Source organism: Gymnoscopelus microlampas (assembly GCF_963454915.1).
Source record: "Gymnoscopelus microlampas genome assembly, chromosome: 8".
In the NCBI taxonomy this organism is placed as follows: domain Eukaryota; kingdom Metazoa; phylum Chordata; class Actinopteri; order Myctophiformes; family Myctophidae; genus Gymnoscopelus; species Gymnoscopelus microlampas.
In genome coordinates this window covers 20,184,446-20,202,974 of record NC_139945.1, presented here as the reverse complement: position 1 = coordinate 20,202,974, position 18,529 = coordinate 20,184,446, and the positions used below count along the sequence as shown (strand labels likewise).

At 41.8% G+C, this 18,529-nt stretch overlaps 1 protein-coding gene across 3 annotated transcripts in view; it reads left to right on the top strand.

Moving 5' to 3' along the window:
- Nucleotides 1-18,169, top strand: part of pak4 (p21 protein (Cdc42/Rac)-activated kinase 4) — a 69,988-nt gene extending 51,819 nt beyond the window's left edge. For all 3 annotated transcript variants that reach the window (XM_084063742.1, XM_084063744.1, XM_084063743.1), the window contains exons 6-11: nt 1,081-1,560; nt 2,103-2,236; nt 4,417-4,543; nt 9,095-9,220; nt 9,359-9,493; nt 10,637-18,169. In XM_084063742.1, coding sequence (XP_083919868.1) covers nt 1,081-1,560; nt 2,103-2,236; nt 4,417-4,543; nt 9,095-9,220; nt 9,359-9,493; nt 10,637-10,792 — 1,158 coding nt within the window. In that variant the 3' untranslated portion in view covers nt 10,793-18,169. The remainder of the gene's footprint in view (nt 1-1,080; nt 1,561-2,102; nt 2,237-4,416; nt 4,544-9,094; nt 9,221-9,358; nt 9,494-10,636) is intronic.
- The last annotated feature ends 360 nt before the right edge of the window (nt 18,170-18,529 follow it).

Genomic DNA, 18,529 nt, shown 5'->3' with positions numbered 1-18,529 from the left:
AGGACACTAGTGCGCATGCTCATAACTCTACGTGTGGTCAAAATCGACTCAATAATTCTACTTCCGGCAGTCTTCCGGGTGCTTCAAAACGCCACTGAGCACATTCATTGAAATGATAGCTGGGGGCGGGGCAATCCGCCCTCTAGTTATATTATACCTCTATGCACCCATCCTCACCACCTTCTGCACAGTAACTATTGAGTGTCCTCATCGTCTGGTATGGGATCTGCCACACCGCTAATCGCAAAGCTCTACAAAGAATTCTGCAGACGGTTGAGAAAATGTCTCTCTCTTGTCCATCCAAGAGATTTTCCACACACGCTCTGTTTGGAAGGCATCCAACAATGTTGGAGGACCTCTCTCACCCTTCACACATGCTTTTAGTCCCTCTATCATCTGGCAGGAGGTTCAGAAGCATCCCTACAAAGACTACCAGGCTGTACAACAGCTTCTTCCCCCAGGCTGTCAGATGGTTGAACTCACTGATGCATCCATCTTCTTGTTTCAACCATCGTCTTGTTTCAACCTGGTCCCCACCCCCCTGTTTTGCCCCACTAGTACTCCCATTCAAACCAAGGGAACACCGGACTGTATTTATTTATCAACGTTTAGCTATTTTCAACTATGATTTATGAATCTAAAAATTCACAACAACTTTGCACATTGTTCTTTTTTTCTCTTATTGATATGTGTTTTGTCTTGTCATACAGTTGTGTCCACTCTTGAGCATTGTTTTTAATGACCATAATGTCTAATTGTAGTTCTTGGGAGAAATGCTATTTCATCCTACTGTAGTATACCTATGCTGACCTGAGCCTGGGACAGACATCAGCATAATCTAGCCCTAGCAGGAATTCTAGCTAGACAGAAAGGGAGGTGAATTGATAGACTGGCTCGTAGATTAGCTCTTACCACTTTGTTTACTGCCCTGTTTGTGTTTAGCTGTGCTTGTTGTTCCTTTCCCTAAAGGTTTACTGTCAGCAATAAGTGGTTCTGAGTGATAACATGGTAATAGGCAAATCCATAATGATGTTGTTCTGTTGTCCCTGTGCTGTGTGCTCTCTTTTCTCCCTGTTCCAGCCGGGCCGGCACCACGACGGCCCGCCTCATAACGGACCCTCTGCCGGCTCAACCCACGGCTCCTCCGCCGCCAAACCCCCGGTGAGCCACCCGCACCCCCACCACACCTCGCACCCCACCCTGGGCCCTGCGGCCACCCAGCAGCAGCAGCAGCAGCATCCCCACACACCGCACCCCGGCGTCCCTGCCCCGAGGCCCCCCCAAGGCCCCCCCGCCTCGGCCCCGGGACCCAACGCTCCGCCTCAGGGCCGCTCGCCACAGAGGGAGCCCCAGAGAGTGTCCCACGAGCAGTTCAGAGCGGCGCTGCAGATGGTGGTGGACCCGGGCGACCCACGGACATACCTGGACCACTACATAAAGATAGGGGAGGGCTCCACGGGCATAGTGTGCATCGCCACGGTGAAGAGCACGGGCAAGCTGGTGGCAGTCAAAAAGATGGACCTGAGGAAGCAGCAGCGCAGAGAACTCCTCTTCAACGAGGTATGAGATTCTGTGCTGTACACGTCACAACTAGGGCTGCAGCTATCCATTATCTTCTTAGTGGTTATTCCATTGATTGATTTTTTTTATCAATCGATTCATCAAGAAACTTTTAAAAATCACACCCAGTGTGAAGTGGGCGGTGTGGTCACAGTGGTCATCACAGTGATGGAAGTGATTCACTTAAAAAAAACAGAAATGTGTTTTTTTTAAGTCCTAGTCCTATTTATAGGGCTATGCACATGTGTCATGTGTTTCTAGCGAATCACAGTCCTGAATAGAGTCATGGTGGCCAATCACGGTGCAGGGTTAGGGGGGTGCAATGGGTGTCGATGTCCAAACCTCACATATAGGGGCGGTTGCACCGCCCAAAAATGTTTTATATATAAACCAATGCAAAAAAATGCGAAGTGAGTTTTTATAATCGATTAAATTGTTTGAATATGAATAGATAGACAGCCTTGACGTAGATGTCTTTTCTTTTGGTTTTACTCATTGCAGTGGCATAAATGTATGTGTTATGTAATGATGAAAACCAACAGGTGGTGATAATGCGGGACTATCACCACGACAACGTGGTAGAGATGTACAACAGCTACCTGGTAGGAGACGAGCTCTGGGTGGTCATGGAGTTCCTGGAGGGAGGGGCCCTGACTGACATCGTCACTCACACCAGGTGAGTAGGTCTTGGGATCCTTTTAGGATTTGATCGATTCCGATTCCTTAACGGTTCCCTTTAACCAGCGTTGATTTTGACAGCAAATTTTGATTTAGTTTTAGTCATGTCTTTTGAATTAAATTCCATTTAGTTTTAGTCATATTTTAGTCATCTGAAATGTTTTAGTTTTTGTCTAGTTTTACTAAAATGTATTTTGGCGGTGCCTTGAAGGCATCGCAATGGCTGATTTTACACTTGGTTGCATGCTGAAAATAGCCGATCTATAAGCTCACAATGCGTTGTGCTGCGACGCATCGTGAGCTTGTAGATCTGCTATTTTCAGAACACAACACCCGAGCGCAACCAATTATAAAATGACTTGTCCTTTAGTTCATTGGATCTCTTCTCCACTATTCCTTCCCTAACACTTTAGTCTGTTTTTTATTTGTTGACGAAATTTTCAATATATTTAGTCTTAGTTTCATATTTAGTCTTGTCATCATTGCTTAGTTTTTATTTCGTTTTCGTCAGTGAAAAAAGGTAGTCGACGGAACATTTTTCGTCATAGTTTTAGTCGACGAAATCAGCATTGCCGTTAACGATTCCTATAGGGTCTTCCAAATGGGCCCTTACAGGAGAGTGTACACCAAATTGGTTCCATTTGTACACTCTCAGAGCTATGGTGGTCCTTGAAATTAAAAGGTTTGAGAACCAACTGTTATTGTAATTGTGTAGCAGACATGAATCCACATCTCTGACGGTGTGATAAAACCGGTTCCGGAAGCTGTTTCAAATGTGACGGAACCGATTCCGGTTCTGGATCCCAACCCCACTGGCGCGAGAGAAATGTTACACATACGTATCTGTCATGTTACATTCAGTCACTGTTATTTGTGCCTTACAATGACACAGTAACATCTTAATGTAGCTTTGTTAATTTAACTCAGATTTTACTGTGTAAGAGTACAAAGAACACACATAAATGTACTGTAGATATACAACATGAAACAAAGTCGACACAAGTCACAGTGATAAGAGTTAACCTTGGTTGCGTGTGCAGTGTACGGTTCATTTAAACGTATCTATTTAAAATATATATATAAAATAAACGTATCTATTTGACAGTGGATTGGTCAGTTGTAATGACATTTTCTTTTGTCTTATTTCTGCACACACTCCTATTCATCTTGACAGGAGATATGTTACCACTGTTTTCCCCCATTGCATCTCATCCTTGTGTGGCAACTGTGTAGCATGTTAGCACCACAAGAGGGCAGTATTGTTTGGTGTTTTTGCCATTGGAGGTGTGGAAACTACTACTGGTCCCCTGATGGTTCAGCCAGTGCAGTGGCTCTCAAACATTTTCATGTCAAGACCCCCCAAAATGATGGGTATTTGCCTGCGGACACCCATTTGAAAAGATTTTGTGTCAACATTATTAATCAGTTTCCAAGATTCAACAAGCTAAGCTGTTTTCAGCAAAGACATTTGGTGTAGTAAAAATGAGGGAAGTAATAGACTCCTTGTGGACCCTGGTCAACGAAGTATATGGATCACTGGACCCCACTATGATCCTGGTGGACTGGAACCGGGTTTGGATCAGATCCCCATCTTGTCTCTCTATCTCTGCCCTTGGTTTCCTGTCTCTGTACACTGACCTATCCAGCGGTGGAAAGTAACTAAGTACATGTACTGAAGTACTTATTTGTACTTGAGTATTTTACTTCTACTCTACTACATCTCAGAGGCAAATATTGTACTTCTACTCCACTACAATTATTTGAAAACTTTAGTTACTAGTTACCTTTGCAGATATGAATTATTACATTATAAACATACATTAACCACTTTAGCCGTATTTTATACCTAGGCTATTTGAAAATAGCCGATCTACAAGCAACGTGTTACATTGCAACGCGTTGTGAGCTTGTAGATCTGCTATTTTCAAGCATTTTAGTTTTGGTACTTTAAGTACATTTTGATACCAATGCTTTTGTACTTTTACTAGTACATTTTGAATTCCGGACTTTTTTAACAGAGTACTTCTACATTGCAGTATTGGTTGATTGCAGTATTGATACTTTTACTTAAGTAAAACATTTGAGTACACTTTCCACCACTGGACCTACCTGAAATAAAGCGTAAAAGAAATAAAAGCGTATACCAATCTTTTCCTTAACTGTTCCCCTCCCCTCCAGGATGAATGAGGAGCAGATTGCCACGGTGTGTCTGTCTGTCCTGAAGGCTCTGTCCGTTCTCCACACCCAGGGAGTGATCCACCGAGACATCAAGAGTGACTCCATCCTTCTCACCCACGATGGGAGGGTATGTACCCCAACTGTACTTTCAAACTACTGCCCTGTGCCCCGAGTTCACCGCGATCCAAACTATGTAACCTCCATGTACCCCACGTTCGCTGTCGTACCCTATAACTGCACTCCAAACCACAACCGTGGACCCCGATGTCTCTGCAGCACCTGCTTATGCTGCAGTGAGCGTCTACTCAGTGTTCTTAAACAGTGGTTTTCAACCGTTTTCATGTCAAGGTCTATTATTTGTTCGGCATTTGAGCCACGGACTAGCCTGGTAAACCGCCCCCCCCCTCCGGAAATCTCATTTGTATTCGTTTTCAGGAGTGAGTCTGGCATGAGGGCCTGTTTGGATTTTTTTGCTGTGGGCGGGAGAAGTACCGTTGACTGACAACCCCTTCAGCCAATCAGCTGTTTGTTCCACCACCACCACAGAGCAACGTGACGCAAGGGGACTTTTGAAAGGGCCATGCCGAAAATAGGTTGCTTTATACGCATACAAGAGTATCGCTGCCCGCCCCTGCGGGTTCTCTGAATTTTTATTTTTGAATAGGCTCTGTCATGATTAACACATCGGGTGCCAGCATCTTTTCATAACAACTTACCGTGGGTGCCAGCATTCTCCCCATTGACTGCGCTTTGCTGTTTAAAGCTTCCGCGTGCGTTACAAGCAAATCCACACAAAAAAATGCATCGATTCATGTTGTGCCATGAGTCTGGCTACAGGCTGGAACCATAACATTTCCCTGGCGAGTTACAACGGGGGGGGATCGCGCATCGCGCATGACCGGTTTTCCCCACAGGAAACAGATTCGGAGATATAGGCGTTTCAAAGTAGGAAATAGACAGGAAGCGGATGGGAAAAAAAAAAGTGTTTCCGGTGAGCGATCTGGCACTTCCTTCGCAGGATTACAATGAGTGCTCCCAGAGCTGCTCTAGCCCCGCCCGCGCGGAGAAAAACGAAAAAAACAAAAAGACTAAACTCACGGTTCAGACCGTGTTCGGCACCGAAGCAGCGGAAGCGCTACTATGTAAACACACGGTTCAGACCGTGTTCGGCACCTGATGTGTTAATTGACCACATGTAGGAAGTTAAACAACTAAATGCTATCCGAAAAATATCTTATAAGTAAATTCCGTGCCACAAAAAATAAGTTTGAGAGCGGACAAAACAGCGGAGAGAGTTTTAATGGCCGCCATTTGTTTTCGCTGTGCTGCACTCGGCTCCATTCCGGTTCACTTGGGTTCCACCTGATTGGCCAACGTTCGCTGTCAATCACAGAACAATGAGTGAGGAGGTGATATGCTATGACAAAGTCTAATGGTTTTATTTCTCTAGGTCATTCAAAGTCTGGTCAGATGATGTGGATGAGAGAAGTTCATAGGAAAATACCAGGTGATGTCTCAGTTGTAGCAGCATAGAAGAAGAGCGATGCATCGGGAACACATTAAGTCTCAAACAAGCGTCCAAGGTTAACATGTTCTAATTTATTGAAAGACAGACAGTCGTATATATACATACAAGTTCAATGTGGAACATCCCATTTGAGGCGGTCTCAAATGGACGGTTTAAACTGATTACAATCAAGGAAGCCTCTCTATATGTGTATTGTGATCTGGGGTGCAAATGTTCATGGTTAGGTGGTTAGCGGCATAGATATATATAAAGGCTAGATGACTCACCCGCGCTGCTGGCCAATGGAGTACGACGTTGCCACATGGCGGCCATCTTGGGACGGTCATTCATAACATTATGTCTATGGTGCATGTACTTTGAAATAACCATAGCGTGCGCAATTTTCATCCGATTTTCAAACGGTTTGGTGTGTTGTAAACACCAAAGATGTAGTTATGATACTGCATAATTAATGTTTAAAAAAACAACAAAAACATGATTATAATTATGAGTATGCGGTATCATAACTGCATCTTTTGTGTTTACAACACACCAAACCGTTTGAAAATCGGATGAAAATTGAGCACGCTATGGTTATTTCAAAGTACATGCACCATAGACATAATGTTGATGAGATGAGACTCTCAGACCCAAAACTTAGAATATTTTGTTATCGTTGGATACGATTGTGTCCACAATTCCATGCCGTATTGATGTTGGTACCATAGGAGAGATAACAGGCAAAAGTTGATCAAAATAACAATTATTTAATTAAGTAATGCAGATGTTTAACAATAATTTAACTCTTGAGAGTGTAAAATGATTTGGTTTCATTTTACACTCAAGAGTTAAAGAGCTATAAGGGTCCATTGGTTACCAACTCTCAATCATTGAGCTGGGGACCACCTGGAACCCCCTCAAGGACCACTGATGGTCCCCGCACCACTGGTTGAGAACCACTGTTCTACAGAGATGTTAGGTGAGCCTGAGTGTTCATTTAACTCTGAGAGTGTTCAAAGATTACATTAGTATGTTTGAGTTACAAAGGGCTAAATTACCATTGATGATTTTACAGAGTGTACTCTTTAATATTTAGAGTTGGGCAATAGATTACATTGGAAGTTGTGATCTTCTTGTGTTACATTCTGCTCACTCTTCATTATGACAGCTTTAATTAGCTGAGCTACTATTTTCGGCTGCCTAAGGTTTACCTCTTTTCGCGGAATGTCTGCCTATTTTAGCAGAATCTACGGCAAGTATGACCTGCCCAGACAGTGATGCGAGGGTTCATGTGGTTAACACATTCACTGTGAGCTAGGGGGAGAGGAACTGAGCCTCCACACGCACACACCTATTTAATCTGAATTTTAAGTTCTCTGAAGTGGGGTGTGAACCACAAACAAGTGACACTCATTGTCAGCCCTCTCAGCTGGGTGCAGAGTCACATTTACTGCTTATAGCAGACCTAACCTCAACAGCTGTGACCCTGCTAATGCTGAGCAAGTCAACGTCACAGAACAAGTCTAATTCTTCTTTGACTCTGTTATCAGAAGCGCTGTCTTCTACTTTAGTCAATACTCATAATAGTTAATAGTTAACAGGTATTTATATATATATATATATATATATATATATATATATATATATATATATATATATATATATAGGCATATATATAATATATATATACAATTTTAAAAATGTTATGTATTCGGAAATGTGTGCAACAGCTTTGCAGGTTTGAGGTTCCGCTGCTGCTTTTGTGGCTACAGTGTTACTTTAGATGGGATTGACTGTGCACAGGCCGGACGTAGCGCTCATGCTCATGCACAACTTTGTGACATGTCTGCACAGTTGATCACTAAATAATTGAAACTGCAGTTATGGACTATTTCCAAGCGGCTGCTATTTTTCTCCAGAGGGAAACATGTTCTATCTAGGCAGGCTCCAAGACAAATTATTCCAGTTTTGTGGAGAATCTCTGTACAAGTTACATTTCATCATTGATCATATTCAAACAAACCAAAACTCAAGCATGAGGAGGTAGACGTTACGTTTCTTGTTTAGATGCTTTTCCCACGGTGTGTGAGTTGACCTAGATATGGAGCGTTCATAGCGTGGAATATAGACATGACCCCTGTTTTCTGTGAATTGAATATGAAATGACCATATCACAAAAAAATATATATAACGTTAGTTTATAAAGACATAAGACGGAGCACTCTGCTCTCGTGAGAGTAATACGGTGTAACATTCATTTAAGTGGTCTTTTTGGGGACACCTCTCGAGACCATTTTACAGCATCCATCTATATGGAAGTACCGCTCAAAAATTAATGCATTACATTTCTCGTCATTTTGTACTTTGTGTCCCTGGGTCGCACTCACCCACAGATCTAGCTTAAGATCAGCGTTTTTTGGTGCACGACACGGCACACAACCAAGTACAAATCAGGCATAAACTTGCTGAAATGTAGAGTTTCAACTTCCTTGGTGGCTGGTATGATGGTTTTGGCCCTGGGGCTGGGCTCCAGTTCTGCCTGTGGTTTGGTCTACTTGGGGAAATGGTCTCGATCAAGCTTAGTTTCTCATTAATAGAGCGCGTGTGTTTTGAAGGTAGCGATTTACATATAAGGCCATAAATGCAGTGCGAGGAGGAGTTCCTGGAAAAACCACCAGATGTCTTTGAAAATGTGATAAGGTCTACACTGAGGTTAAGGGTTGGGGCTAGCTAGGCTCAAAATCAGCTTATATGGTGAAATTATAACAACATTTAACAACTTTATCTATATACAAATGTCAATGAGAGGTGCATGTTGTGTCTGCGTGTGCATATAGTATGTATATCCTCCATTTCTCATTGTTATGCTTTGTGCGTACTAGTGTTCAGACACTGGTAAGCTCTGTCTAGCCACCCTCCATGCAGAGAGAGGCTTTCTCAGACATGTAAGATTGTGCCCACCCAGTGTTCTGTGACTCACACCAGTCAGCTGGCAGTCACAGCTGTTTTATATTTGCTCAAACTCAGCGGTTAGTCTCACAGCGCGTCAGAAGTGTTAATGCATTATCCACATAATGTCCTAGTGGTACTATATGTTGTGACGGTGTATATGAACAACTCTCTCCTCCTCTCTCCCTCTGTCAATGTTGAACTCCCCACCACCATCTGCAGGTGAAGCTGTCAGACTTTGGATTCTGTGCCCAGGTTTCTAAAGAGGTACAGAGGAGAAAGTCTCTGGTGGGAACGCCCTATTGGATGGCACCAGAACTCATCTCCAGACTGCCCTATGGTCCAGAGGTAACGCATGCATGCACACGCACGTCTTTCACACACAAGAGACACATTCTGACTTTTCTGTGTGTTTTGGAAAGCCAGGACGGTTGAACTAGTTGAATTCTGACACGACCCCTCCTCCTCCCTCTTCATCGTGTCCAGGTGGACATCTGGTCTCTGGGCGTCATGGTGATTGAGATGGTGGACGGCGAGCCACCGTACTTCAACGAGCCGCCGCTCAAAGCCATGAAGATGATCAGAGACAACCTGCCCCCGAAACTCAAGAACCTACACAAGGTACGCCAAACGGAACACTACACACTTTTGATTGATTGATTCAAAACCGTATCAACGCGTTTACACGGAGGGGGGGGGGGGGGTTTGTTTCTATTGTGGTGCGACTTGTGAGTTTGTAGATCGTTTTTTGGTGCACGACCAAGTTTAAATACCCCTTTAGAGTCGATTAAAAGAGCTGGGTGTAATTCCTTTTCTCCCTGTAAACGGACAATTCTAAATCACTTGCATACTGTGTGTAATTACGTTAATTAATATAATATCTTTAATTATATATACATTCTCATATACAAATTTCGAGGGAACACACTGGAACAGCTCGGACTACTTTTTTATTAATAAAGCTACTTTTTCATTAACACATCGGGTGCCGAACACGGTCTGAACCGTGTGTTTACATAGTGGCGCTTCCGCCGCTTCGGTGCCGAACACGGTCTGAACCGTGAGTTTAGTCTTTTTGTTTTTTTCGTTTTTCTCCGCGCGGGCGGGGCTAGAGCAGCTCTGGGAGCACCCATTGTAATCCTGCGAAGGAAGTGCCAGATCGCTCACCGGAAACAATTTTTTTTTCCCATCCGCTTCCTGTCTATTTCCTACTTTGAAACGCCTATATCTCCGAATCTGTTTCCTGTGGGGAAAACCGGTCATGCGCGATGCGCGATCCCCCCCCCGTTGTAACTCGCGGAGGGAAATGTTATGGTTCCAGGCTGTAGCCAGACTCATGGCACAACATGAATCGATGCTTTTTTTTGCGTGGATTTGCTTGTAACGTACGCGGAAGCTTTAAACAGCAAAGCGCAGTCAATGGGGAGAATGCTGGCACCCACGGTAAGTTGTTATGAAAAAATGCTGGCACCCGATGTGTTAATAAAGGTGCTAATAAGACAAATGACTGACGTTTCGATATTACTGCATCCTCCTCAGAATCATGACACTGAGAAAGATGTAGTATAACATCGAAACGTCAGTCATTTGTCTTAAAAAGGCTCAAAGTAGCCCGGGCTGCTCCAGTGTGTTCTAACATGTTTACTGCCACTGTGTCCCTCTCCTGTGACGCATTGGACCTGCCTTAAATTCGCTGAGGCGCTGTAGAACTCAAGTAATCAGGAGGGCTTTTTTTCTCTCTTCTCCCGACTCCTTCTTTCTCAGGTGTCTCCTCTCCTCAAGGGCTTCCTGGACAGGATGTTGGTACGAGACCCCGCCCAGCGGGCCCCGGCCAACGAGCTTCTCAAACACCCCTTCCTGAGCAAGGCAGGCCCACCCTCCTGCATCGTCCCTCTGATGAGACAGAACAGAATGAGATGAGATCCGGCAACCCTGACACCAAGGCCTCCGGACACTAGAGGGCAGTGTCTCCAAGTTCACACAGTAGAGAAGAGAATTACCCCTGCATACACACGGAGAGTGGAGGTGTTCGCCTCTGTGCTGAAGCAGTGGCAAAAACGCAAAGTGGATGGCGGGGGGGTTTCCCTCTGTGGACCCAGGAGAACACTTACAAAAAGTAGTGCGAGCTCCTGAAGTGCAGGTTTGAAACTCGGGTGTGCTAGGATTATTTTGTATCTCATGTCGATTGCTGAACAATGGGGACCGTATTCCCTGTACGAGAGGAAAAAGGGTGGTGTGTGTGTGTGCGTGTGAGTGTGCACATGTGTGTGCATGCACTCAACGAATGTTTGTGTTAGTGTGACTTACCAGCACTGTTGATGACGGTGTGTTGTGAACCCTCTGCCCCAATGCGCGCACAATTGTGCAGACTCAACTTCCAAGCTGTGGGAAGGGAAGCAGGGTGGGGATCCCCAGAGAAGCCACTGGCTGCCTATTTGATTGATTTTTAACGATTTTTTGGCCAACTTTTGTGTTGTAGAAGACCTTTCTGGAAAGAAAAAGAAAAAAAGATCACTACGGCTATCTTATGTTCCATTTGCATAACCTGGATTTGAAGTTTGGACTGTTTCTTTGCATCCCTTTGGATGCCTTTATTTGAGCCGGGAGCTTGCAAGCCGATTGGATGATTCAGCGATATGCAGCGGCCTACAAATCTCCGTATTGGACGGCGCCCCGATTCCCTCGTTACAAAGGCCGCTGGAAGAATGGACCCCAGACTCGCACGATCTCCAGACAACCGGAACTTACTACTGAAGGACAACCTCACTGGTTTCAGAAAGGAGTCATATGGACCTTTTTGTATCCATAGCAACACTAGCTTCCCATTACAGACACCCACTAATTTACAAGGTAAACACTGGAGTTGATTTCTCTTTTAATAGATTATTCTTTTCATTCTTTTAACTTCCTCTTTAGTTTCCTGTATAAGTATACTGAACATAGAGAGTTCTCAGAGTTTATCAGTTTTGTTGTTCTATTATCTCTATTTTGTGAATTTATTATTTTCTAATTATTTTTCTGCTCTATACAGTGAGATCTAATGATTTTTTAAAAAGCACTGTCGAAGAGAGATAGAAGCTGCACTCCTGGTTGATTCAACACGTGAAAAATGGAATTAGACGTTTGACTTTGTTTTTTGATCGTTATTTTGTGTGGGTATTTGTAAAATTTTAAAGAGTCCAGATGAAATCTTTGAGCTTTTAACTCACATGTCGATGTTTTACGGTGTCATGGTCAAGAGAGCCGTGAGACCCAGTTTCACATCGACGTGATCCAGAACGCAAAAACTCAAAATGGAATTAGGAAAAAGAGGACATTGGCCTCTTCTGTTTGAGCAATACTGTCTTCATTCTAAGTATTTATGCTTTCGTCTCTCAAACATAACATACCCTTAGTGAGTGGTCAGTTGCTAATGTGAGAAAGGGCTCCTTCTGTGCTTCTGTTGTTTACCAGTTAACATATTCTCTAGACTACATCCTAATTCAGTTTACTGCACCATCTGCACGCTGTCACAATTGAAGTGATAATTTAGACACAAGACCATTTCCACAATTTGGAAATTCCAAATTCCAAACCATACAGATAAATCTTTCCAAATCTTGTTTTATCTACTCTCTGTCCCGTGCGTGCACATATGCGCGCCTGTGTGCTGCAGATTGTGTGAATGTACAGACATACACACTTTAAAAAATGCACACATTGTTACAACTAGATCAACTCTTGACCACTGCAGGCAACAGGTGTTGATACAATGAAAATGCTCACATGGCTTTTTAGCCATGCCCCTCTGCTGTATTGTATTTGGAAATAATGCCTAGTGTTTGATTTAATGTGTTTGGAGTACCAGATGGGTGGGGATTAGCACACGAGGACAGGTCAGATGGTGTCCGATAATTTGTCACAAGTGTCACAATTTGTCATAATTGTCTTAACCCATTAAGACCCGAGGCCGATTCTAAAAATGTTGAAACAGTTTTCTGAAAAACGTATATTCCTATTTCAGCGGTTCTCAAACCTTTCCCTGTCAAGGACCCTCATGTATTTGGCTGCCGACCCCCATCTCAAAATATTTTATTCCAGGGACCCCCAGAAGCAAAGATTTTAGTTAAAAATGTTCGCTTTTAAAATATATATATTTATTCAAAGATTTGTACAAATTTTCATGATTTAAAAAAATATGTATATATTCAAAGATTTGTACACATTTTCACGATTTTAAAATATATATATATTCAAAGATTTGTAGAAAAAATAGCAGATGTACAAGCTCATAGCGCGGACTGAAGTGATGCGACACGCTATGAGCTTGTGTATCTGCTATTTTTTAATAGCCAAAGTATAAAATAATTGTTAGTGGTTAAAATCTAAAGTGACACGGATGCTTTCCCGGTTTTAATGGGTTTAAAGTCCGGGCACGGGCTGTACAGTATGCACCTCGCCTATCTGGGAGAAAAACACCAACATTGTGAACCTATTCTGGATGTTCTAAGAAGCTTTTGCTCTGCAGCTGTCAATCTGTCAAGCTGGAAAACCAGTTTCATTGCCGTGGCACAACGGCCTCTAATTGCACAATGTAGCAATGACAGGAGTGCGTGTGGTCAATTACACACAGGGTCAAATAATCTTAAGCGCAACTACTTGTCTTTCTTCCCAAGTTCTAGACTTCATTTTCCATTCCTCTGAGCTCTTTCTGTTCTCCTGTTGAAAAAGCATTTATCAACATGCCAGAACAAGCTAGATTAAATGGGCAACAGCTCCATTTGAAAATCAATAAAGCATCCTTTTTTTATTCTGTGATAAACAACAACTTACTTGAACTAATATGTGCCGATGCATTGAATCTCAATACAGTGCAGAATGATTGGTCTGCAAACATCCATTGTTTGCAGCAGCATTTGTTCTTGGAACAAAAAAATCTAAGCTGCCAGTGACGGCGCTCATCTAGACAAAGAAAGAAACAGTTTTATTCATATTTGAAGAAATTAAAAGTACCACACTTACTATAATCCAAATATAAAAATACAAAGAGCCAGCACACGTGTATATTTCCCTATATACATACTGTAGTGTACTGTAGCACATGATCTCCACTAATACAAATGGCTACCACTAATGTGTGCACAGGGATGTCATTTCCTTCATGAAAATGGACCATTTTAATCCACCTCCTGTAATGATTGAATGAGAGTGAATTGATCATCCTTAAAGAGGACGGATGGCAACCAAAGACAGTGAAGCCTTGGACCAAGGACAGTTGCACTGTTGTATACAAGAGTTGATTTATACCAAGCAACGTTATCAGTAGCTGTGCTTGATCAAAAATAGACTTGGTTGCTATGTTAACTCCTGTGGTTAACAGTGATCCAGCCAGTGAAGTCATGTCATGATGTTATAGTGTTATTTGCATAAGCTGCTTGTACAGTAGACATACAGTGCACGTGGTTTTTAACTGCTGTATGAAAGTAAACGATAACCTAGAAGCTATTCTTTACTGTGAGTAGAGGTACTTGAATGTTAAGCCCAGTCCACACCAATGATTCGCAACGCATCGAGTTGAGTTTCAACTTGCAACCGCCTGCAAGCACTCGCAACATTATCCCAAAAACCTGGGACCTGCAGCAATTCAGACCACTGCAATTTCTGGCAATGGTTGCAATTTGCAACTCATTGCGAATCATTGGTGTGGTCTGGGCTTTACAGACAGTACATGGTGAAACCTAGCCAGCATCCATCAATGTCTTAATCTGTTGTCACAGTACAGACTGTCCTTCAGGCTATTGTCTTCAGGCTAGAATGCAATTCTACAACAGTATGTACACTATTATGGGTGATTTATGCTTAGTTCCGCGCCAGTTTTGCACACCATACATAGCCAATCTACATGCTGACAACGCATTGCAGCAGCATGACTTATTGTAAGCTTGTAGATCTGCTATTTTCAGTGCGCGACACAGCTCACAACCAAGGCATAAGTTCTTCCGTATGGTGTGATTGTACACTGCCACTACTGTCTCATAGTTGAGTGCCTGCATAACTTTATACGTTGTAAAGTCTAACTTGGATTCAGTTGATTTACTTGACACTCAATTTTAATTGCATCGATTCATTTGTACTTGTAGTACACTACACTACTTACGGAAACATGATAATGCCACATGGATCTTTGTAATGGTGAAAAAAAGAGTTTCTAGCTCGAAATCCAGTTGAGTTCCATGTCCAGAATGTTTATCCAGACAACATGGAGAGAATATAGGAGAAACACTAGGGAGACCAGACGTCCCAGTTTCAAACTGTGTCGAGTACACGACAAATATCTCTAAAACACTAAAATATCACGGTTTTCAACATTAACTACCAAATTGTCCTGTTTTTTGCCACAATTAAAATGATAATAGTTGCTTACAGCGGTTGCATAGATTTTTATCATTCTCAAATGTCATTAAACATGAACAATGCATTATGTATCTGAATTCAATACTGATGTGTGTCAAGTACTGTTGTAGCTAAATAAACACTGATACTGTATGATGGTGTGGAGAAAAACTAAGACAAATGTAGCCCATGTCACTATTTCAAACTTAAAATCAAAGCATCTGAATGATGGTCTGTATGACAATCACTAAAGTCCATTTCTGTTTTTGTGAGATTATTATTGCGTATCAGGCACTTCTAATTTCCAAATCTTACATTGGAGAGAATCATTTATCACAAGCAAGCTGCCAAATGTGAAGATCAATTCCTTTTTTAATTATTATTTAGATTGAATATTTTTCTTTTTACTCTTTTTCTTCTTTTTTTCCCCCACTAGATTCATTGTCCCCGTAATGCCTTCTACTTAATGGTGGCACATAGATTGATGACCAATATGCTTAGCATTCCTTCCTTTACTTACTGTATCAATAAGCACAGACACCTTGTCATCTCTGTTTTTATTGACCCCAAACACTCAACAGAATTTAGTTTTTCATTCCAAACGGACCCATTTGTACCACTTTCTGGGGACATAAAATACACTACTTCTGTAATGTCAATAGTGTTTTAAGGCCTTAACAAAGCTAACAACTGCAATAATATTCCATAGTGAGCTTAATTCTGATGTCAATAATACATTTGTTATCTTAGACATCCGTTTTTAGTTTTTTCATTTTAGTTTTTCGATTATGAATCATGTTGGAATGAATCTTTTCCAAGTACTAATGTGAAAATGCAAACTTTGTTCATTCTGCTGATGACTTTACATTCCTGTTGATGACACTGTACTGGGTGTCTTGACAGGGTAGACTTTTGCTAGTTGGTCTGAGCATACATGTTCTTAGCTGTACTTCTGTGCATGGGTGTGTGTTTCTGCCTTAACATTCACATTAGTTACTTAGTTGATACTGATTCCAATATGACTTTACACTGACTGTTAACAAAGAACAAATTGGTGATGCGTTACACATCTGCATAAGACCTGGGCAAAATTCCTACTTGAACACATCTCATATATTTGAAAGATATTGGTTTGATGTTTATCAGGGTGACCGTTGTTTATACCTGACAAGGTACCTCAGGTTTTTTGTATAGTTGAGATCACTTCAAATACTGAATTTTCCCAGGTCTAGGGTTTGCATTGAGTGCCTCAAAGATGACTTTCTACTGACTTACTTCCTCTGATCAATAGTTGTTCAGTCACACGATGCCTTGCATTTGAAGGGTATTTCATGAAGCATGATTTACCATTTAGTCAGATGACTGCAAACATGGACTGTGCCTGTCATTGTGTTATCCTAATATAGTTTGCCAAATTAAACATACACAATGTCAGTGTCAGGTGAACCCTGTCAACTCCACAGTTTGTGTCTGGACAGTGGACACAGTAAGTAATTTAACACCTAAATGAAACAGACCCATTTACCATCTACATATGACAGGTCAAAATGTCCTCTGAAAATGCTCTATTGAAGGGTGAGGTGCCTTGCTCAGGGACCCCCACCCCCCAAACCAGTCTGAGTCTCTTAACACTCAAAGTTACACACACACACACACACACACACACACACACACACACACACACACACACACACACACACACACACACACACACACACACACACACCTATGTGGTGGTTGCTTAGGCATCTTTGGCTAAATGTTCCTGCTTCTTGAAATACTCTACAGCACTTAAAGGGTAGTTGTTTTTCCTCCACTGTTTTGCCTAGGCTACTTACCCAGAGTCAGACAAACTCATGGATGCCTTTTTATGTTTCTGCGATTTACAAAATACATTCATATTAATCTGCTGTCGCTGTTCGATGTATAAAAATTGTAACATGTAAATTACAAATGGTTTGTTTTGGTTGACCAGCCATCTTTGGAGAACTTTAAAAGGTCTTCTGAGAGCAGCTGCTACTTGATCTCTCTTAGATCTCTTTAGTTACACTTCTTCAAACTGCACCAGAGATGGGGGGGGGGGGATTCCATGAGTTTGTCTGTCTCTGTTTAGGTTAGGACAAAAATAGTGAAATTCACCCTACAAAAAAAACGGAACTGTCTCTTTAATGTTGATGTCAACAGGGACTGGTGGTTACTGGTTATTGAGCCTGAGTTTCTGTCCAGAGGGAGCATTCTCAGCCTCCAATGGTTGAGCTGTTACCACTAATGAACAACCACCCTACACGAGAAATCTATGTACAACAAATAATTATTCCTATACTGACTGTTATGGTTTTGATTTCTTCTCCTCTTGTGTTATGCTGATTTTATCGATCTGCTTTAGTATTGACAGATTTTTATCAGATGTTTTTACAGCACCCACACCCACAGCATTTTCTTTTTGTAAATTTCACTGATATTGTAAAAAAGATGATTTCACTTTGCAAATGTTCCTCTTTTTGCAAATACAGTTTGTTTCTGAAATGTATGAATTGTTTCTGTGTTTACCTACCACCTTATGATTAGCCTTTTGATTCTGTATGCTTTTACATTTTATTTTGTATATGTTATATACAAAGACACATATCCACAAAGCCATAGAACAAGTCAGTTCCAGATGTGCTAAATTCAGTATTGTTTGCTAGCAAGCTTTTAGTAGCTACCCCTGGAGCTGCTGACTATAATAGATGAAGAGTTATATTCTATCTTGTCTGTACAGGGAACTTAACAAGCAACTTTTTGAATACTCAAACCAGCCTGGATTTCTGCAAAACCAGACTGATGTTGCTATTTGCACAACACTGTTCTGATAAATATAGGCTGTGACAAATAGACTAACTTGACTATTTTAAGCGAGCAACTGTCGCCACATCTTAATTCATATGCTCAAATTGTCCCACTCTCAGACAACCCATGTCAGACAACAGACCATTGCTAGTCAGATTAAAGAAAATGCTTCAGCAGCTATCACTGCACGTGTCCAATGTAGCATTGTGTGTCCTGTCCTGTCATCTTAATTACATTGTTTGGCATTTAACATTTATGAACAAGTTAACTGTAGTAAAGATTAAAGTGCAATGATGATGACAGAGGAATAGTAATAAGCCATAGTGCAGGAACTACATGTGTTGAGTTATTTATTTGTCTCAAAGGTCAAATCAGCCTTCATGATTTTCAGGAATAAATGATTACCTCATGAACAGATAGAATTAGCGCAATATAATCACATATACACTGATTACT